Source organism: Geotrypetes seraphini, chromosome 15 (assembly GCF_902459505.1).
Source record: "Geotrypetes seraphini chromosome 15, aGeoSer1.1, whole genome shotgun sequence".
Taxonomy (NCBI): Eukaryota; Metazoa; Chordata; class Amphibia; order Gymnophiona; family Dermophiidae; genus Geotrypetes; species Geotrypetes seraphini.
The window spans coordinates 12,783,915-12,806,317 of NC_047098.1; the positions used below are offsets into that span (position 1 = coordinate 12,783,915).

A 22,403-nucleotide genomic window follows, 5' to 3' on the forward strand; every position below is an offset into this window, starting at 1 on the left:
ACCGCTTGCACAATTACAGTTCCCGTTGCCTTTCTTACCCGCGTTGCTTGCTTGTCTTACTTTCCGTCGATGGGAGGGGGGGGGGCTGCATTGCCGATCAGTGTGGGGCCCGTGTTGCCAATCGATGCTGGAGGGGCCCATCGCCATTTGGAAAAAACAATGTTGATGCCCTCCTTCATCGGGCCCTCCTGACCATTTCGAGCCTACTTGGCCTATTGGTTAATCCTGCCCTGTTCATAGCAGGTCTTAAATCATTTCAATGCCTTCCTGCTTCGACTGTGCAATTATGCGGCCACTGATAGGTACCACACCACATACATCCTAAATCTTTCAAGCTATGTTTTTGTTTTGTTTTATAATTGAGTTTATACAACCACTGCCCTTTGCAATTGTTTGCAGCAGGTGCTGTATAAAATTGATTCTGCCAGTACAGATTTAACTCTCCGGGCAATGTCTCCAAATGCGTTATTGTTGTTAATGAACCTCACTCCTAATCCAGAATGTGCAGAATATGATCTCAGTCTTTCAAATTTAACCACTAGGTATGCACTAAACTGTTCAAAGGTGTTAAAACTCATGCAGATTGTGAAGAATTGCAGGAAGACCTTAGGAAACTGGAAGACTGGGCATCCAAGTGGCAGATGACATTTAATGTGGACAAATTCAAAGTCAAGCACATTGGGAAGAATAAACTGAATCACAGTTACTGGATGCTAGAGTCCACCTTGGGGTTTAGCGCCCAAGAAAAGGAACTGGGTGTCATTGTAGACAATACGATGAAACCTTCCGCCCAATGTGCGGTGGCGGCGGCCAAAAAGGCAAACAAGATGCTAGGAATTATTAAGAAAGGGATGGTTAACAAGACTATGAATGTTATAATGCCTCTGTATCGCTCCATGGTGCGACCTCGCTTGGAGTATTGCGTTCAATTCTGGTTTCCTTATCTCATGAAAGATATAGCAGCTCTATAAAAGGTTCAAAGAGCGACCAAAATGATAAAGGGGATGGAATTCCTCTAGTATGAGGAAAGACTAAAAAGGTTAGGGCTCTTCAGCTTGGAAAAGAGATGGCTGAGGGGGGGGGGGATATGATTGAAGTCTACAAAATCCTGAGTGGAGTAGAATGGGTACAAGTGGATCAATTTTTCACTCTGTCAGAAACAAAGACTAGGGGACACTCGAAGTTACAAGGAAACACTTTTAAAATCAATAGGAGGAAATATTTTTTCACTCAGAGAATAGTTAAGCTCTGGAATGCGTTGCCAGAGGTTGTGGTAGGAGCAGATAGTGTAGCTGGTTTTAAGAAGGGTTTGGACAATTTCCTAGAGGAAAGTCCTATTGAGAAAGACATGGGGGAAGCCACTACTTGCCCTGGATCGGTATCATGGAATGTTGCTACTCTTTGGGTTTTGGCCGGGTACTAATGACCTGGATTGGCCACTGTGAGAACGGTCTGCTGAGCTTGATGGACCTTTGCTCTGACCCAGTAAGGCTATTCTTATGTTCTTATTGAGTGATGGGCAAGGGAGTTTGCAAAGGGTATCTGTAGTCAAAGAAAAACAATAGGCTCTAATAAAAAACCATCTGCGTATACTATCTGCAGGAAGGGTGGGCAATTTCAAAAAAGTCCATTTGACAGGAAAAATACCTCTTTTGAAATAGGAAATGCATGAGTGTACATTAAAGTAAAATATTCAAATACATTATGCTCAATTATACATTTTTACAGTATCTTTTTGGCTTGAATAATGTAAGAATACTTATGATTTTTAATTGCTAAGGGCCTGAGAATTGAGGAGGGTGCATGCCTGGTGGTTCGTTCTTCCTTGCCTGGATTCCACAGAGTAGAAAGTGTGCCAGCTGGAAGCCCAGTACTTTAAGAGTTGAAGATGCTGTGTGTTTATCCCTGCAGCCTTCCCTGACCCCGTGGGCGGTAGAGCTCGCTTCTGGGTTTCGGTTTGGTGTGGCTTTTACCTGTATAGAAACATATTGGAAGCTCTTTAATACTCCTGCAAACAATACCCCTCCAGGAGATCAAATGCAAGCAGTTTGTACATGAAGCATGTCGTGTAGCCCCGAGGGCAGTCAGGGCTGTAATTAGACCTCACCTTTTTTCCCTCTCTCAAGCTAGACAAACCATGGGAAAATTCAACTGAATTGTGTGTTGGCTATTAGTAAGCTTTCAGGTGTAGACCAATTACATACATGAATATCATTTCATGCAAATAGCTGTCTGGAGACTACAGATCACCCAATTTTTTTGTACTTACCTTCTCTCTTTCAGGAGAGGATGGAAGGAAAATGAAACTACCATAGTTGTCAGAAGGTGTGAACCAGCTTGTGTGTGGAGTAACCAAATGTGAAGCAACTTTGTATGACACTTTAATTAAATCCCTTTAAACCTGTAGAGAGTTTAACCTAGATAGACTGGTTAAGCCCATAACAAATTTCTCATACTAATTGCCTCAATTCCATTCCCCATCCCACCCCCCCCTTTTTTTTATTTTTAAATCACCCAACATTCCAAACCAGAAAATTCTCATGTTCTCTCCAGGACCTAGCTGCATACGAAGTTCAGTATAGCTAGGTCTACTCATGGAAGTCACGTATTCATTCAATCATTGGGATTTGTTAATCACCTTATTGAGGAGGGTGAGGCAAATCTGCCCCCTTCCATGATTATCTAAGTTGAAAAAGTCCAAAAGTCTGATGCTATCTCCCCTCCCTCAAAGAGGTACTCTCCCACACATTTTGATAGAGCTAGAACCAGCCCTTTCAAAGCCATAAGGAGTCACCTGAAATATACTTTTACTCAGTATAACGTCATTAGCCTCTTTCATAGAGATCTAAGAACTGATTGGGCTTATTTCCCATACTCTCAACATCCATGTCAACCTACTGAATCATTGATAGTACTGGATGTTATTTTTGCATACACAAATAAATGATATTAATTTGAAGAGCGGGATATTAAATCCCACTAAATAAAATAAAAAGGTGAAATAGGTCTCTCGCCTCTTCAATCCGTTCAAAATGCTGCTGCGTGACTCATATTCCGTGAGAGCCACTATTTTCACATTACCCCTCTCCTCAAGTCACTTCACTGACTCCCCATCCATTTCCGAATACAGTTTAAAATCCTCTTGCTGACTTACAAGCACATTCACTCTGAACCCCCCCCCCCATGATAGCTCTCTTCATTTATCTCCCCCTATGCTCCTCTCCGTGATCTCCGTTCATCGGCAAGCCCCTCTTATCTGTACCCTTCTCTTCCACTGCCAACTGCAGACTCCGTCCCTTCTTTCTTGCGGCGCCGAATGCCTGGAACAGGCTCCCTGAATCAATACGTCATGCTCCATCCCTAGCAGCGTTCAAATCCAAGCTAAGAGCCCACTTTTTTGAATCTGTTTTCAACTCTTAACTCCAACGCACTGCTGTCAGATACCTATACCCACTGTATAATTTCCTCTAGCATAATCTCCCCAACCCCGAAATGTCCTGTCTAAATTAGATTGTAAGCTCTTCTGAGCAGGGACCGTCTATTGTATTTTAAAATGTACAGCGCTGCGTATGCCTTTCAGTGTTTTAGAAATAATAAATAGTAGTAGTAGTAAATCTTTTATAGACATAAACTGCAGACACAACAAAGTCATGAGTACATATCACCTACAGGTTGGTCAGATGCTGGGATACTTTGGACTGCAATGGTTGCTTTAGTACAGGGGTGTCCAATGTCGGTCCTCGAGGGCCGCAGTCCAGTCGGATTTTCAGGATTTCCCCCATGAATATGCATGAGATCTATTTGCATGCACTGCTTTCAATGCATATTCATGGGGGAAATCCTGAAAACCTGATTGGATTCTGGCTCTCGAGGACTGGAGTTGCCCACCCCTGGACTAGATGGACCATTGGCCTGACCCAGTATGGCAGGGATGTCAAAATCCCTCCTCGAGGGCCGCAATCCAGTTGGGTTTTCAGGATTTCCCCAATGAATATGCATGAGGTCTATTTGCATGCACTGCTTTCATTGTATGCTAATAGATCTCATGCATATTCATTGGGGAAATCCTGAAAACCCGACTGGATTGCGGCCCTCGAGGACCGACATTGGACACCCCTGCTTTAGTATATTCTTTTGCAGAAAAGTACGTGCCAGCGAAGGATAACACCATCTCTACAAAGCTCATAACAATATCATGAACAGTGATGCATGTCGTAACTGGCACTGTGGAGTCGGTGCCAAAACAAATTTAAAAAGAAAAAGGGAAAAAGAAAAGCTACCCGGTCAAGGCAAGTGGCAATCTCCACCTTCCACTCCAGCAGCAACAGGAAAAAGAGGCAAGTTCAGAGCAGGGCCAGGTTGGTGGCAGGCATGACTGGCCAAAAAAAAAATCACCATTGCTCTACACACTATTGCTTTGGCTTGTTATATAGTCAAATGTAGCACCTTCCCACATGTGTCATCTTCAACATTATATTAATGAATAACAACCTCCTAAAACATCCAAAACTTTCTTATCTACTTTTTTTAACTACAGGGTGCTAAGTCCCAACACGAGCTTAGCACACTGAAAATGCTAAAGCACCCTGCTACAATTTCCCTGTTTGCACACATTCATCACAGGCTATGCATTTTTTAAAATTATTTTTGGGGAGTGGGTTTGACATGGGCGGGGAATGGGTGCGGAAGCACAAACCGATCAGTGCATTCACATTCGCAAGTGCTGACTGGTTAATGCGGGAGCTCTTAGCTCCTCCTCAAGAGGCGGCGGCAAACACACACATCAGCCCTATGCCTCACCCATGTCCCTCTGTGAATAGCCCTCATGCATTTCCACATTAAATCATTTACATAAAATTGTAGAATAATGCTAAGCACCCATTTGCCAGTTATGCACCTAAGGGTGTATTTATTTAATTAATTTTCTATAACATTCTCCCAGGGGAGCTGCTCAGAACGGTTTACATGAATTTATTCAGGTACTCATGTAGATGACAGTATTCTATAAATGGAACTGCATAAAGATGCTTGCATGTGGGTGGTCTGTATAGAATCAGGGGAGTTAGTTCGTAAGTCCTCATGGGATAGAGAACTATCCAGTGTACCCACTCAGGCCTAGATTTCAACCCTTCCTCTCCTATCTCTCTCTTTTTACATCTCACCTACCATTCCATTTATTTATTTCAATTTCTATCCCGTTCTCCCAGAAGCTCAGAATGGGTTACAAGTAGACATTCACAATCGTTTGAAAACAGACTAGTCATGGCAACAAATAGGTTACAATAGACAATAACAGAGCTTATTCTAGACTGGTCATAGCGAAGAGTATTAGGAGAAGTATACTGAGGAGGCATCTTCCATTCTTAACTCTTTCCCATTCAATCTTTCTCTCAAATCTTCAATCTGTCCTCAGTCTCTTATTGTCTCATACCCTGTCCATGAATCGCTTTCCTACAGCCTAGCAGACCACAGCAGCTGACCTTCTGGACTGAATGGGTGGATGTTGGTATCTGCTCCAGTCTTCCTTCTCCCTTGGGTCATATGGGTCAATCATGTCTTTACCAGCTTCTCCCCCTTTTCTCCATGTGGGCTGACACCTCTACTGGCTCCCCAGTCCATTCACATGGGCTGATAACTACCTGATTGTCTCCTTTCTTCAATGCAGACAAAAAAACTCTACAACTCCTCCTCTCCTTCACAGTTGCACCAACTTTTTCCCAGTACACAGGCTGATCAACAAAAGACCTGAATGGTCCATCCAGTCTGCCCAGCAGTCTCACATTCATTATCTAATAATTATTAATTTTACTTGCTAAGTTCCTGTATAAGATGCCCTCTGCTTCCCCTCCATGATAAGTAAGACCTGCACTCAAATGATATGAATGTGGTATAAAATATGAATACTTGCTCCCTGTGGCATAGTAAAGGTAAGCGGTGCCCTTCCCCTGTCGTGTGCGTGCCCCCTTCTCTTTCCCCTTACCTAACTTCTCCGGTGTGAGCAGCATGCCCACGTCAGTGTTGACTCACCCTTTGACATCACTTCTTAGGCGTGGGTCCCGGAAGTGACATCAGAGAGAGCGCCGATGTTGCCATGGGCAGCAACATCACGGCGGGAAAATAAAAAAGGTACAGGGGAAGGCAAGGGGTGCGCATGTGCGGCAAGGAAAAAAGTGGGGGAAGGGGAGGCGAGGAGGAGTGCTACACTCTTAGCAAGATGGCGACCAGGGTAGACTGCCCCCCTTGCCCCCCCCTTTACTACCCCACTGCTTGCTCCTGATCCATCTTGCCATATACAGGACACAAACTGTAGAAGTCCATCCGGCATCGGCCATATTGACCCAGTGCCAGTCATCATCAAAGCTAACTCCAGCCCGTCCTATCTTGTCATATACGGCAGTGTTTTTCAACCTTTTTACACCTATGGACCGGCAGAAATAAAATAATTATTCTGTGGTCCGGCGGTTGAAGAAACTAGGCTAAGTCGTGGGCCAGACCCCGCCCATCTCTACCCAATCTCCACCCCAGACCCCGCCCCCATAATAGTACTAATTTCACCTTGCACATCCCGTGCCTCATCTGGAAGCCTTCCGTCTGATGTTGCAACGTCAGAGAGAAGGCTTCCGGTTCAGGCGCAGGATGCCCGTAGGAGCCACTGCCCGTGGCTTTGTGCACTGAATCAGTTAGGAAGAGGGAGCTGGCTCGAAGATAACGCTGCATCGATCGCACCATGGACCGGCGGTTGAAGAACACTGTTTTGGGCCTGATGCACATGCTGGCCCTGTGGACCGGCAGGAAATTTCTGTGGACCGGCACTGGTCCATGGACCGGTGGTTGAAGAACACTGATATATGGGACAAGGACCGTAGAACTCCGTCCAGTATCAGCTTCACTTTCCCACTCCTGGGGCTGTATTTAAGCATCACTCCGGAGCATCACAAATGAAACATGATATCAGTGGCAAAAGGAAGCATTGCCAAAGTGAGGTGTACATGCATGCTGTTGGGCAGTCCATAGTCAGCACCCCAGCAATCTGTGCTGTCAATGGAGCCCGATTAATCAGCATAGCTGGGAGAGCACTACCGCGCAAGTGGCAAGTTGTGTATAAATATTGACATGTGCATGCAAACCTTGCCCTTTGGTGACATGAACACATTCTATAGAGAGAGGTAGAGAACTGTGTCTGTGTGTACTTACTGTATTTTTTTTTTTTTTTTGCAAGAAAGATTTTTAAGGGAAATTCAATTATTGCATTATATTTAAATCTGGAAAATGAAGAACAGCTGCAGTCCCTTCAAGAGCTGGCTGGCTGCAAGAATATGTGATCCAATTGTTAAGAGATTCCATTGTAGCAACTCTAAGGGATGTCGTCTGATTTATTATGACAGACTTTGCTTTTATTTAAATGACTCTGCAAGTACAGACATCTACTGACAAATGAGGTGTGTCCAAAACGACAATACCTTACCTCAGGTGCTACTGAACATGACACGAGCTAGTCTCACGCTTGGCACAACTGGTAAAGCAGGACGGACCTACTGCAAATACTTTAGTGAGTTCATTGCAGAATATGTGAACAAGTTGGTATAAGGCCCCATGGAATCCTTATGGGCCAGATTCAGCAAATGGTCCTGAAAAACAGGTGCTTGGAAAAATCAGAAATCAGCGCTATTCTATTAAAGATGCTCCAGGATGACTGTCCTTTGTAGAATAGCACCTAGAAGGGTTTCTTGCACCCAACTTTGAACATGAAATCTGGTGAAAATTCTGGTGCGCAACTTGGGCATACATCCCTCACATTCTATAACACTATGTGCAATTCATTGGCATGAGGGTGCTAAACTCAGTGTGAATGCTCTTTGATAAGGAAGTTCTTCTTCACCCAGTGGTGGAAAACTGGAACGCTCTTCCGGAGTCTGTTGTAGGCGAAAACACCCTCCAGGGATTCAAGACAAAGTTAGACAAGTTCCTGCTGAACCGGAACGTACACATGTAAGGCTGGACTCATTTAGAAAACTGGTCTTTGACATAAGGGCCGCCGCATGAGTGGACTGCTGAGCACAATGGACCACTGGTCTGACTCAGCAGTGGCATTTATGTTCTTATTTGCTCAATATTGGGGTGCTCAAGCACCAACTGCATCCACAGAGCTAACACCTATGGGGCTCATAATCAAAATGGAAATATGTCTAAAAACCCACCCAAGTCGGCACTTGGACAATCTAAAAGACAGGTCATCCAAATGCCGATAATTGAAATGGCTTTTTAGACATATCCCGGGACATTTTAGGCCTCTGAATGCCGCTGTGTGCTCAGAGCTAAAAGGGTTGTTTTTGGAGGAGTGGTGAGGGCAGGATTTGGGCAGGACGTGGGCCGACCTAGACTTAGTCGTACTGCAGAGATAATTGAAAGTTTTACGAGGCTGTCTAGACAGAACTTATACATTGTGACTTAGGCAATCTAAAACCAGGTCTAAGTGCCCAGAAGGTATCCAAAGTGACTAGATAACTACTGCAGATACATAGTACAGACCCACACACACTCCCCCAGTGATTGCTGACCCCCTCACACTGCCATAAAAATAAAATTGTACATACCTGTCTCCGGAACATCAACACCTACTATAGGAAAGCCTAGTAGAGCTGCATAGAGATCTCTTAAGTAGCCTAGGGGGTGGGTTAGTGAACCATAGAGAGGAGGACCCAGGCTCATAAGCCACTCTAACCACTACATTCAGGGTGGAAAATGTGAGCCCACCCAAACCTCCCAAAACCCTACCACACTACCATATAGGTGCCTCCTGCAGCTATAAGGGCTATTGGGGTTGTAGACAGGTGGGTATAGTGGATTGGGGGGTGTTTTGCGGGGCTCAACATTATTTATATGGGAGTTCTGGTGAGATGTTTATGTGGCACCCTTTATGTGAAGTTCACAGCAGTGCCCTATAAGGTGTCCCACTGCTCTGGTGCCATGTCTGAGTGGTCAGTCCATTATAGGACTGCCCCTCCCGCGTCCAAAAGGTCTTGTTCTAGGCATTTGGGATTTGGATGAATATTTGGATGAGAAATGTGGTATAAAGATAGATGAAGTGGTGGTCTTGGCGATCAAACGCCTGGATGTACAAATGGATGATTTTCAAAAAAAGTATACTTTAGATGTATTTTTCAAGAATGGACATTTGTGCCCTGCCGACTTTGGGCGACTAACGCCCTATGTCCAAATCAGACTTAGACGTAGGTTTTGATTATGCCCCTCCACATGTCTGTGTCCATCATGTTTTACTGTTCACCATAGAAACCAGCTTTTCAAAATAACTTGGAGGGGGCACAAACTATTCTATCGTGGACATAGTAAAGGAGTTTGTTTAAGATTGCAGGTGCTCAGCTCCCAGTGTATTCCAGGGCCAATAGGAAGGGGAGCCCAAGGCGTGCCAACTGTTTCCTTCAGCTTCAGGAAGGTTTGGGACTGCCTGTGGCCTGGGAGCAGTTGCCCTATTTGCACTTTTCTAATGGCAGCCCTACTGGCTCCACTGCTTCTGTACTTGCTCCTGCCTGTTCAAGAACAACCAGCAGTTCGAGCTTGTGGTTTAATAGTCTGAGGATTGTCATAAAAAGTTTGAAACAATGAGAAAATCCATTTATTGTGTGATAGCAACCATCATCAATAGATGCTGTTCTGGGAACATCTTAAGTATGCAGTGTATCGAAAATCCAATTGTTGGGCAAGAATCTGAATCATCTTCCATGTTTCATTCTCATTAAAGCAATAGATTTGTCTTAAAACAAAGCAGATGGGAGGGGTTTTCTTCCTGGTTTAGAAACCAGGGTTCATAAAGTTCAGGTGACAATAAACTTGCTGTACCAACCAAATATTTAATGGACTGAGGATGTCTCATAGATGAGTAGGCGTATTGTGCTCCATATTTATAATGTAAGCATTTAATTAAGTGAAAAAAAAAAAAAAGCCAGTATAGCTTATCTTAGACGTGCATGCATGAGAAAATGGCTACTGCTGCTGGTTCATTGGCTCTGTTTTTATTTGTATGTTTTAAATTTTGCCACTGGTTCAGCTTTGTATTCTGATTTGGGCATTCTATCATTGATTGGGGAAGGAGTATATAAATAAATAAATATTTAGTGCAGTCTACTTCATAAGGGGATCGTTTGTTACCAGAATGTACGAAAGCTGTTATCACACCTTTGCTATGGCATTGGCCTTGTGGTAAATGCACAATAATGATTTTAGTGTGAGATATCCTATATAATAAAACCCTAGAGCGTGCATGCGCTCTTGAAATTTCGTGATCCCTGCTGCTGTGATTTCTGATCCGTGGCAGCCAATCCGGCGGCAGGGAACATTTTGGCCACTCCCCTCCTCCCGCCCTCACTCGCCATGGAAGCCAGGCAAGCTCTCTCCCTGCCGCGTCCTCAGCAGGGAACACACCTCCCGCCCTAACTCGCCGCCGCTGCTGCTGCTGATGATCCTCCTCTAAAGAGCAGCCTGAGATGGTGTCCGGCTTTAGCGAACCTCGCAGGTTGCTCTCCACCCTCGGTAGGACATTCCCTCTGACGCACGGGATCGCGTCAGAGGGAACGTGCTACCGAGTTGGAGAGCGGCCTGCGAGATTCGCTAAAGCCGGACACCATCGCAGGCTGCTCTTTACAGAAGGATCAGCCACCACGGAGATCGTGAGAAGAGCCCGGTACTTTGAAACTTGCAGGCCAGCCCGCGGGAAGGGAAGGGGGAGGGGCCGAACGGAGCAGGACAGCTCACGGTAAGAGAAGGGAATGGGGGGTGGGGGAAAATGCTGTTACTGCCTCAGCAGGAACCTGGAGGGGAAGGGAAATACTGCTGCTGCTTCTGCAAAGGAAAGTGTAGGGGGGAGAGAAGGGAATGGGGGGGGAAATGCTGCTACTACTTCACAGGGATCTGGAGGGGAAGGGAAATATCACTGCTGCTTCTGCAAAGGAAAGTGGGGGGGGAAATGCTGCTACTGCTTCAGCAGGGACCTGGAGGGGAAGGGAAATACTGCTGCTGCTTCTGCAAAGGAAAGTGGGGGGGGGGAGAAGGGAATGGGGGGTGGGGGAAAATGCTGCTACTATTTCACAGGGACCTGGAGGGGAAGGGAAATATCACTGTTGCTTCTGCAAAGGAAAGTGAGGGGAAGAGAAGGGAATGGGGGGTGGGGAAAAATGCTGCTACTACTTTACAGGGACCTGGAGGGGAAGGGAAATACCGCTGCTGCTTCTGCAAAGGAAAGTGTGTGTGGGGGGGGGGAGAGAGATACAGAAAGAAATACAGACAGACAAAGGAGGCCAGGGAGAGAGACAGACAGAAATAAAGACAGACAGGGGACCAGAGAGACAGACAGAAAGAAAGACAGACAGACAAAGGGTGCCAGGGAGAGAGAGAGAGAAAAATAGCAGGAGGGACAGAGACAGAAAGAGAGGAAGAAAGAGACAGGAGCAGGGAGAAAGACATAAATAAAGAAAGACAGACAGGCATATATTCTAGCACCCGTTAATCTAACGGGCTTAAACACTAGTTAGTAAATGAACCTGTAAAAGTTTTGAGAGTTATGAAGTAGCCTGAAAATACTTTCCTTTGAAATACAAATTGTATATAGTACTAGATAGGGATATGCATGAAAAAAATGTTAATACTTTTTTGTAGTGGTGGGTTTATATAATTTTGGGGCTCTTTTATTGGAGTGCAGTAAATGCAAATGCTGTGCAGTAATTTTGGAGGCATGCCAAACATGACTTCTGCAGTTACCACACATTCTTTACTGTTTGCAATTAGTGTGAATGCACTTGGAAGATGGTCAGTGAACTCATGCCAACTGCACAAGTGACAGTATGTGAAACCGTAGTGTGCAGTCCATGCCCATTCTCCATCCACAACCCAGTTCCTGCCTGCAATTAGTGCATGCTGTCATGGTAACAGAGCATGCTAATTTGTATACTCAAAAGATCCCTTGTTTTCTCAGGTAAATCATTTGTTTTGACTTAACATGCAGTATCTTTCTGCTGCATGGACACCATTGAACACTTTTAAATTTCTGTTAACAGCAAATTAATTCCTGTATTAGAACATAAGAATAGCCTTACTGGGTAAGACCATTGGCCCATCAAGCCCAGTAGCCTGTTCTCATAGTGGCCAATCCAGGTCACTAGTACCAAGCCAAAACCCAAGGAGTAGCAATATTCAATGCTACCGATCCAGGGCAAGCAGTTCCTTCCCCCATGTCTTTCTCAATAACAGACTATGGACTTTTCCTCCAGGAACTTGTCCAAACCTTTCTTAAAACCAGCTATGCCAGTGGTCTCAAACTTGCGGCCCGGGGGCCACATGCAGCCCGCCAGGTACTATTTTGAGGCCCTCGGTATTTTTATCATAATCACAAAAGTAAAATAAAAGTTTCTTGATCATATGTCTCTTTAGCTATAAATGACAATATTATTATTAAGACTTAGCCAAAAGAAAATATTTATAAACTATAAAGGGTTTCACCTCTTGCAAAATTGTCATTTCTTTAATAAGACATTAACTATTTTTTCTGAGGCCCTCCAAGTACCTACAAATCCAAAATGTGGCCCTGCAAAGGGTTTGAGTTGGAGACCATTGAGCTACGCTATCCGCTCTTACCACAACCTCTGGCAATGCGTTCCAGAGCTTAACTATTCTCTGAGTGAAAAAAAAATTCCTTCTATTTGTTTTAAAAGTATTTCCCTGTACCTTCATTGAGTGTCAGTTTATTATATTTAGCAAACACCATGCATGAGAAGATTCTTGAAGACCTGAATATATATACCCTAGAGAAGTGGTCTTCACTAATTTTTAAGTTAGGGCCACTTTGGATCGAAATGAACTAAAGGACAACCACTAAATATCTTCCTATGCAGGGTCACGATACTGTTAACTAGCATGTCAATGACATCCACACCCACCAGGCCATCTTCAAACCTTTAGTTTTGAGGTATTCCTCAAAGAGGTGGGGATTTCCAAATGCATTATCTTCTTCTACTGAAAAATGCCTTGTCCATCAAGCAACAGCTCTTTCCTCAATCCATTTCCCAATTTTTTGTCATGAGTTTGAGAAGAGAGGCAGAGAGTAGTAAAGATAATGATGGGGGTTGCTCCAGAGGGCTTCAGGGACCACCACTTGTGAAGAACACTGCCATGAAGAAAAGAAGGGTCAGGTGATTTACAAATACAGACATTCAATAATAGTAAGTGAAAGGTATTAATGAACAAATCCTTTTCAAAGATGAGGGAGCTGTAGAACCAGAGGACATGAAATGAAGCTGTAAGGAAGTAAACTTAAAGTAAACAACAGAACATATTTTGTTACCAAAAGAGTAGTGGATGTCTGGTATGCTCTCCCAGTGAAGTGATAGGCTCAAAAAGTGATGGAATTCATAAAGGTGGCACTTCTACTGATGGGTATTGGGAAACCCACCAGAATATCTGCCTTGGTCTTGCTGTGGTAAAAACAATAGAAACCCCTAATATTCTCTTAATACTTTGCTCTGATGGAAACCTGAGCAGTATATATTTATTTTTCTCAGTTATTAGTACCAGGCTTACCAACACCTTCAGCCTAGGTACTGTTACTTAATAATATGCTTAAACTGACGTTCTTAGATTTCAGACCTTTGCTAGGCCTTGAGCATCTGCGCATGCTCAAGGCCTTCTGGCTCCCACTCTCTCTGAGATTCTTGGAGAAATGGAGAGCAGAGAAACTGAGAATCTCAGAATCTTGGCGAGAGCGGGAGCCAGAAGGCCTTGATCATGCGCAGATGCTCAAAGCCCAGCAGACATCAGAGGCAGGCTCTTTCGCACTGGCACATCCTGTGGGTTGGTGCTGCGTGCCAGTGCCTGATTGCAGTAAGAGTTTGGGCAGACAGGCGGGAGGCCGATGCTGGGGATGGGGGTGGAAGCACACCAGTGACTTTGGGGGTGGGGTCTTTTTGTGATGTGGTGGGGTGTAAGTGCGCCAGTGGCCTCGGGATGTGTGTCTTTTTGGGATGTGGTGGGGTGGAAGCGTGCCAGTGGCCTCGGGTGTGCGTGTGTGTGTCATTTTAGGATGTGGTGGGGTGGGATGAAGAGCACCAGTGGCCTTGGAGGTGGGGTATTTTTGGGATGTAGTGGGGTGGAAGCGCGCCAGTGGCCTCGGGGTGTGTGTCTTTTTGGGATGTGGTGGGGTGGAACCACGCTAGTGGCCTCGGGGTCTGCGTGTCATTTTGGGATGTGGTGTGGTGGGATGGAAGTGCGCCAGTGGCCTTGGGGGTGAGGGGTCTTTTTGGGATGGGTGGGGTAGAAGCGAGCCAGTGGCCTCAGGGAGAGGTCTTTTTGTGATGTGATGTGGTGGGGTGGAATGGAGGTGCGCCAGTGGCCTTGGGGGGGGGGAGGGGGGGATGTGGTGGTGGGGGATGAAAGTGCGCCAGTGGCCTCGGGGGTGGGTCTTTTTGGGATGTGGTGGGGTGGAAGCACGCCAGTGGCCTCAGGGAGAGGTCTTTTTGTGATGTGGTGGGATGGAAGTGCGCCAGTGGCCTTGGGGAGGGGGGGGGGGAAATGTGGGGGGGAGGTGGAAGTGCACCAGTGGCCTCGGGGTGTCTTTTTGGGATGTGGTGGGATGGAAGTGCACCAGTGGCCTCGAGGGGGGGGGGAAATGTGATGGGGTGGAAGTGCACCAGTGGCCTCGGGGGTGGGTCTTTTTGGGATGTGGTAGGGTGGAAGCGTGCCAGTGGCCTCAGGGAGAGGTCTTTTTGTGATGTGGTGGGGTGGAAGTGCACCAGTGGCCTCGGGGGTGGGTCTTTTTGGGATGTGGTGGGGTGGAAGCACGCCAATAGCCACGGGGGGGGGGGGTCTTTTTGGGATGTAGAACGAATCATCCGCGTTTCCCTTACTTTCTACCAGCACTTTGGTTTACGAGCATGCTTCTGGAACGAATTATTGCTCGCACACCAAGGTCCCACTGTCATTCATTGTAGGAGTTTTGTGGCACAGACAGGGTCAAAATGCTCGAGTAAACTGTGCTGAGCTCCCCTAAGCAGAACGGTATAGAGGGAGGGGGGGAGGTAGTGACTTGCTGAGGCGGGAAACGTCGGGGCGGAAAACGTCAGGTCGGGGGGGAGGGGAGGCGCGCCGACCCGTCACGCTGCCGCTCTCGTCCTCTCTCTCTCTCTCTTCTCCCGCCTTAACAGCAGTCGCCGCTCGCGCCATGGCCCTACGCAGGATGGCCGCCGTGTCCTCCATCAGCAGGTGAGAGGGGAGGGGGGGGGGGGACGAGAAGCTGCGCCGCCGACAGACCCTCCTCTTCCACCTCCAACGGCCTCGGCTAGGCCCCGCCCCGAACTCCCGCCGCCTCGGGCGCGCAAAGGGCTCCGTCTCTGGCGCCTGTCTCGCGCTCCGACCGCTGCCCCCCTCCCTGTGACTCTCTCCTTGGGCCTTCTTCCCGCCTAAGACTAGGCAGGAGTTCCCGCTGCTCCCGGTTCCTCACGGAGCTGTGGCGGCCTCCGGGCTCCAGCTCGGTTTTAAGAAAGCAGCTGAGACGTTTGGTTTTAAAGCCTAACATTGGGGTTTTTTTTTTTTTTTTTTTTTTTAAGTCTAGTCTAGTGCATTTCATGGGCAAATCACTGCACCAGCCTAACCAATGAACCCCCCCCCCCCTTATCTCGGCTATGTTCCCCTCCTTGTTTTTGCTCACATTTCTAGATCTTCCCCCCAATGTTCTTTGTTGTCCTTGTTCTCGTTTGCTCTCTACAATGTCTTCTAAATACAAGACTACCGGATATGCTGTTTCTCCTTCATATAAACTCAGGCCTTCCAAGAGTTGAGTGATTAAAGGAGTGTCCTAAATTCAGTGGAATAATCACTCTCAAGTATTCAAAATAGGCTGCATACAACCGTTAGTGAATTTTATGCTTAGAGAAATGGAGGCAATAACAGAGGAAAACCCCCAACACTACTACCTCACTGCCCAAATCATCGCAGATTCAAAAACTTGTTGTAAAAAATGCAGATGTTTTAATTATTTGCATTTTGTGCCACTAAGGCTTCACTCTTTGCTCTTATAATTTAAATCTGGACAGCAAACTTATCTTATAGCCTGCAGGTTCCGAAGTGACACGTTTCGTTCCTGCTTCAGGGAACCAACGATAGGTACAAAAGTTTTCTGAAAATATGGGCGAAATAGACTCGAAGGTTTTAACGCACCTTGCATATGAACCAAATCATTTCTGAACACGATAGGAAGTTCTGAAATGATTTGGTTCATATGCAAGGTGCGTTAAAACCTTCGAGTCTATTTCGCCCATATTTTCAGAAAACTTTTGTACCTTTCGTTGGTTCCCTGAAGCAGGAACGAAACGTGTCAAGTCGGAACCTGCAGGCTATAAGATAAGTTCTAGAAATTGGAAAAATTGGGATAGGTTGAATTTTTCTTTTTGGTGGGAGATAGTAAGATTTTTAAAGTTATTTGGAATCCATTGGAATCATTTGTTAAACAACGGAATGATTAAAAACTTTAATTAATAGATACACACAACCAGGTAGGGAGGGATGGAGGGAGGGGATGGATAATTTATTTTGGATAATTTATTTCAGTTAATTTGCAAGTATGTGAGTGCTGTTCTTTGGTATTTTTGAATGTATAATTGTACTTTGTGTAAGCTGAAAAAAATCAATAAAGATTATTTAAAAAAAGGCACCAGTCCTCCAAATAAATCCCCTGATTCCCAAGAAGATGCAAGGTCTCTGCCCAATTCTTGATCTCAGACCTCTCAATGCCTGCCTCAAAAGGGAAAAGTTCAGAATGATCTCCCTTCCAGCAATTTTTCCCTTACTACAACACGATTGGTTAGCCACTCTAGACCTCAAGGATGCAAACACTCATATTCCCATTCATCCGTCCCACTGACACGTTCTACGTTTCAAGTTTCTCAACATGCATTTCCAGTACAAAGTCCTGCCCTTTGGCCTTTCGTCAGCACCATGGGTGTTCACAAAGTGCCTAGCTGTGTAGTTGTGCATTTGCGAAGACAGCACCATATAGTGTTCCTTTACCTAGACGATTGGCTATTGGTAGCCCATTCCAAATAGCTACTCGCCATTCAAACCACAATGCACATCTTGCAAACGCTGGGTTTCATTATCAACTCTCAGAATTCCAAGCTAACTCCAGTTCGTTCCCTGACGTTCACTGGAGCACTTTTAAACAGCATATCTGCAATGGCCTATCTTCCTCAGGAAAAACATCAGGGCATTATCATGCTAGCAGATCAAGTAAGGCAATCTTCTTCCCTACCAGCTCAAACTATACTACGCCTTTTAGGCCACATGGCAGCATCGCTTTCACTGGTGCCACATGCCAGATTCGACATGCGTCCACTAAAGTGGCACCTGAAGCTACATTGGAATCAACGCCTCAATCCACTTTCAAAGCTGATTCCTCTGTCTTTAAAGTTTAAATATTCTCTTCTGTGGTGGATTCATTACACCTTCCTGCAAAAAGGATATCCATTCCAACTTCTACCTCTGCTACTTAACATAACAACTGTGCTTCCAACCAGCACCTCAATAGCCTCAAAACTCAGGGTCAGTGGTCAACAAATGAAAAGACCTTGTATATCAATCACTTAGAACTCTGAGCAGTTTATTACGCTCTTCAGGTCTTCTGTCCGTGGATTTCCAAAAGAAGCATTCTCATTCAGACAATCAAGTGGCCATTTTTTATGGAAACAAGCAGGGGGGCTCGAGATCCCTCTGACTTTGCAGGGAAACTTACTGTCTTTGGAACTACGCTCTTTCTCTTCAAGTGGGCTTTCATGCAGTCTATATTCCAGGGGAACACAATGTCCTGGCAGACTCCCTCAGCAGGAAACTCGATCCTCATGAGTGGATCCTAAATCCTACTGTGCTACATGACATTTTCCAACAGTGGGGGACTCCCCAGGTGGATCTCTTCGCTTCTCAGATCAATGCTCAATGCAGCCTGTTTTGCTCCCTACATCCAGCTCCACTAGCAGTAGCAAGCGATGCTTTTTCCATTCCATGGGGGCACAATCTTCTCTATGCTTTCCCACCATTTCCTCTCATTTCCAGGGTTCTTCAGAAAGTTACCACAGCCAAGGCACAACTTATACTCATTGCATCCCGGTGGCCCAGACAGATATTGTATCCACTGCTCCTGGGTCTTCTGGATGGTCTCCAATTCCCTTAGTAGACCATCCTCTTCTCTCTCAGCAGAACGGCCAACTACTGTATCCCAATCTCTGCAGTCTCAGTCTCAAGTCTTGGAAATTGAGAGTTCACTCCTAACCAACCTACCTCTCTCGCAGTCAGTAAAGTCAGTTCTGCTTGCATCAAGACGACCTTCCACTAGAAAATCTTAGGCTCAATGGACACATGCTCGAAATCAAGATCCTTTTCATTGCCCGCTGGATTATATCTAAACATATCTTCTACACTTGTCAGACTCCGGCCTAAAAACAAACTGTAAGGTTTCATTTTCAGCCATTTCAGCGTACCACACATTGTTGCATGGTAAACTAGTTTCACAGCACCCTCTCATTTCTCGCTTTATGAGAGGTCTTACCAATCTTAGGCCTTCACTGAGAGACCCTCTTCCATCCTGGGACCTCAATGTAGTCTTAGAACAATTGATGAAGGACCCTTTTGAGCTGCTGAGATCTGCATCTCTCACCTTTCTTTCCTGGAAACAACCTTTCTTACATCGCTCACATCAGCTAGGAGAGTTAGTGAGTGTCAAGCTTTAGTCACATATTATCATAATTTACAATTTTTTAAAAAATAAAGTGCAATTACGGACTCTTCCTACATTTCTTCCCAAGGTGGTTTCTGAATTCCATCTTAATCAAACCATCATTTTGCCATTGTTCTTTCCACGTCCTCATTCCTCTGCAGCAGAAGAGTCCCTTCAATAGATTGCAGAAGAGCACTTCTTCTTCTTTTTTTAACTGTACAGAGACTTCTAATTTCCGCAAATCCAGCCAACTATTCATTTCCTACAATCCAGCTACCCGTGGTCAACCATCAACTAAAAGAGCTATATCATCATGAATTACACGCTGCTTTTATTTTTGTTGCACAAGAGCTCATATACAGCCCATAAACTACGAGCTACAGCTGCTTTAATAGCAAACTTGAAATCAATCCCAATTCAGGATATCTGTAGAGCAGCAACCCAGTTTACAAAGCACTATTGTTTAGACCAAAGCTTAGCACAAGACTTTCACTTTGGACAATCAGTCTTACATAATTTATTTGTGTTGTAATTTATATCCACCGCCCTTCTGCTTTTTCAGCTTGGGACTCACTAACAAGTATGCCTGCATATCCCCTGCTTGTCTCTGGAGAAAGCAAAGTTGCTTACCTGTAACAGGTGTTCTCTATAGACAGCAGGGGAATGCAGCCCGCCCACCGTTCCCTTATCTCAACTTGCTATGTTGCTAGAGACAAAACTGACAGGATGAGGGGAGGGGCTCCAGGTGTAGAGTATCCTGCACATTCTCAGTAAGCTAAAAGCTTACTAGAGCTAGGAGAGAGCACCGACACACAGGCTCAGTCAGAGGACTTCACCAACAAGAGTGGCTGTATTCCCCTGCTGTCTACGGAGAACATCTGTTACAGATATGCAACTTTGCTTTTCTGTTCAACTTTAGTTCAAACAAGTATATCTACTTAATTATTAAAAAAATTTATATGCTGACTAGAATCTAAGCGGTTTCCAATAACAAACGTTCATAAAATAAAACCAAGACAGCACATAAACATTACATAATCATTCTCCACTTTATCATTCAGAACATACTATCTGAATACCCAGTACAGCATCGGAGTTTTCCCCTGTCATTTAGGTATCAACAAATAATTGTGTCTTTAATAATTTTTTAAAGGTGATGCAGTCTTAAGTGTCCGGGGGGGGGGGGGGGGGTATTTCACAAGGACACACCAGCAATCAAAACTTTTTTTTTTTTTCGTATTTGCATAGTGCACCCTCATTGCCTTGGTTGCTGTTAATTTCATACATCCCTCTGACTTCAGGTGTTAGAATGGTTTGGGGGTTTTCTCATGTCTCACACCTATCAAGCTCATATCAATAATGATCTTTCAGGCATTTGGAATAATTCATCTGGCGTTCCGCAAGGTTCACCATTGTCCCCATTGCTCTTTAACGTTTATAGGTCATTATTAGGTGCACAATTGTCCCAGCTGGGGATAAAGCTGTTTAGTTATGCCGATGATTTTACGATCTTTATTCCATTTGCTATTTCTCTTTCTGAAGTTATTCCTAAAGCAACAGAAGTATTAGGTCTAATGGAGCAATGGATGAATGAATTTAGACTGAAGCTTAATTCAGAAAAAATGAAGTTTTTTGTAGCTTCACTGTGCCCGTTTGATACTAAAACATCATTGCATATAAATAAATTCAGCTATCCTATTCAATCTACCATTATGGTTTTGGGAATAATACTGGACCAGGGCTTGACTATGAAGAATCAGGTGGACTCTTTGGTCAGAAAGGGTTTCTTTACTCTTTGGAAGCTTTGGTCTGTTAGGGCGTATTTTGATGTTTCATCATTTAGAGTTTTGGTACAGTCTTATACTAAGTCAGCTTGATTACTCCAATATTGCCTATTTGGCAGTTTCCCAGAAGAATATGCAACGACTGCAAATAGTACAAAATGTGGCGTTCAGGCTGATTTTTAGGTTGAAGAAATATGATCACATAACACCCTCCTATCGAGTACTGCATTGGCTGCTAATGAAGTTTAAGTTTTTGGTTGCTTCTGTTTTAAGGCTTTGTTTGGTTTAGCTCCCAAATATATAATTGAGCTTTTCTCTTTTGCAACCAACAGGCATAAGAGAAACTCACATCTGAATTTTGTTTTTCCGCATGTTAGAGGATGTAAACTTAAAAAACATCATCAAAATCTTTTTTCATATCAAACAGCGTTGGGGTAAGGATTTAGAACAATTGCTTTTGCTTACTGACACTTATGGAGAATTTAGGAGACATCTAAAAACATATCTGTTTTCGAAGTATTTAGGCAGCTAATTCGTAAAAATTTTATTATGCACTATTTTGATCATTTTAGTGTTTCTTAATTATTGGCTTTTAACTTTTTTAGTTCTATTCAACTTCTTTTATTGTTTGTTTGTTTTTTTAAACTATTGTAAACCGCATAGAACTTTACAGAATTGCGGTATATAAACTGATTATTATTATTATTATTTTTAAAAAATCTAAAGGTACAGTAAATAACTTTGAAAATGCATCCTGCAGAGGGTGGCAAAGAGTTCTGATTTTTGTGAGAAATGCTAGGTCAATGAAAGCTTCTTATGTGCTGAAGCAGCAGCAGCTACTGTTTTCTTAAACTATAGCCCAGTATTTAGAAGCCTTTGAGTTCAGTCCATGGTGTCCCTTGATGTGTATAATTAGTTCCATGCAGGTAAATTTAATTAGGATGCATAAGCAGACAGTTGGGAATTACTGCATCCTGGGGATTTTTCAGCATCTTACCGCTGAAAACAATGACTAGAATGTATTCACTGAAAAGGTGAACATATTTTGAAAGGCCAAAGATTCAATTAAGAAATATTTTATTACTGCTCAGTCACATTTCCTTGGTCATATACTACTACTAATCATTTTTATAGCGCTATTAACACTGTACATCAAAACATAGAAGAGAGTCCCTGCTCAAAAGAGTTTACAGTCTAGTCTGGTTTGTCTGGCTTGACTAGCTAGTTTCTGCTCAAAAGTTTACAATCTCTACTGTGTTTTGATGTACAATGCTGCATATGTCTAGAAATGATTATTAGTAGTGGCAGTCAAGACAGACAAACTGGTCAAGAAGGTGATTCAATACACCTTTCTTAGGTGGTGAAATTACAGAGGGAATGATAAGACAGGTATTGGTGCTAGAAGGTGGATTGGAGTTTGGAACTGAAAGCATCTTCAAAGAAGTGGGCTTTGAGTCTGGATTTGAATATTGCTAGAGATGACCCTTGATGTACTGAGTCAGGCAGCCGCGATCAGCTCAGTGGCCTGATTAGGAACTTATACTTGTTTTGACTTGGTCTAAGTCAAAACGTATAAATTCCATCTGGCAACCTATCAGACCTTTTTGGTTATGGCTGCTAGATGACTAAGTCTAAGTCGGCCTACCTCTCGCCCTTTCCACTCCTCCAAAAACGCCCCTTTTCGCTCTAGGCATTCAGAGACAGGGCAAAGACCTAAGCTGGTTTTAGATACGTCTAAAACCAGCTTTGATTATCGGTACTTGGACAATCTGTCTTTTTGATCGTCCAAGTACCAACTTGGGCCACTTTTTTTTTATTATGAGCCCCTTAGGCTATAAGTGGTATATAAATAC

At 44.3% G+C, this 22,403-nt stretch overlaps 1 protein-coding gene and 1 long non-coding RNA gene across 3 annotated transcripts in view; one reads left to right on the top strand and one right to left on the bottom strand.

Moving 5' to 3' along the window:
• Positions 1 to 1,813: 1,813 nt before the first annotated feature.
• Positions 1,814 to 15,770, bottom strand: LOC117349267. The gene is made up of 3 exons (XR_004537127.1): positions 15,710 to 15,770; positions 12,964 to 13,174; positions 1,814 to 1,973 (listed from the first exon to the last, which is right to left on the bottom strand). It is a non-coding gene; the product is annotated as an uncharacterized LOC117349267 (long non-coding RNA).
• Positions 15,113 to 22,403, top strand: part of ACOT7 (acyl-CoA thioesterase 7) — a 147,275-nt gene continuing 139,984 nt past the window's right edge. Inside the window, exon 1 of one of the 2 annotated variants that reach the window (XM_033922497.1) lies at positions 15,113 to 15,264. In XM_033922497.1, coding sequence (XP_033778388.1) covers positions 15,224 to 15,264 — 41 coding nt within the window. In that variant the 5' untranslated portion in view covers positions 15,113 to 15,223. The remainder of the gene's footprint in view (positions 15,265 to 22,403) is intronic. The other variant, XR_004537126.1, reaches the window with a different exon arrangement.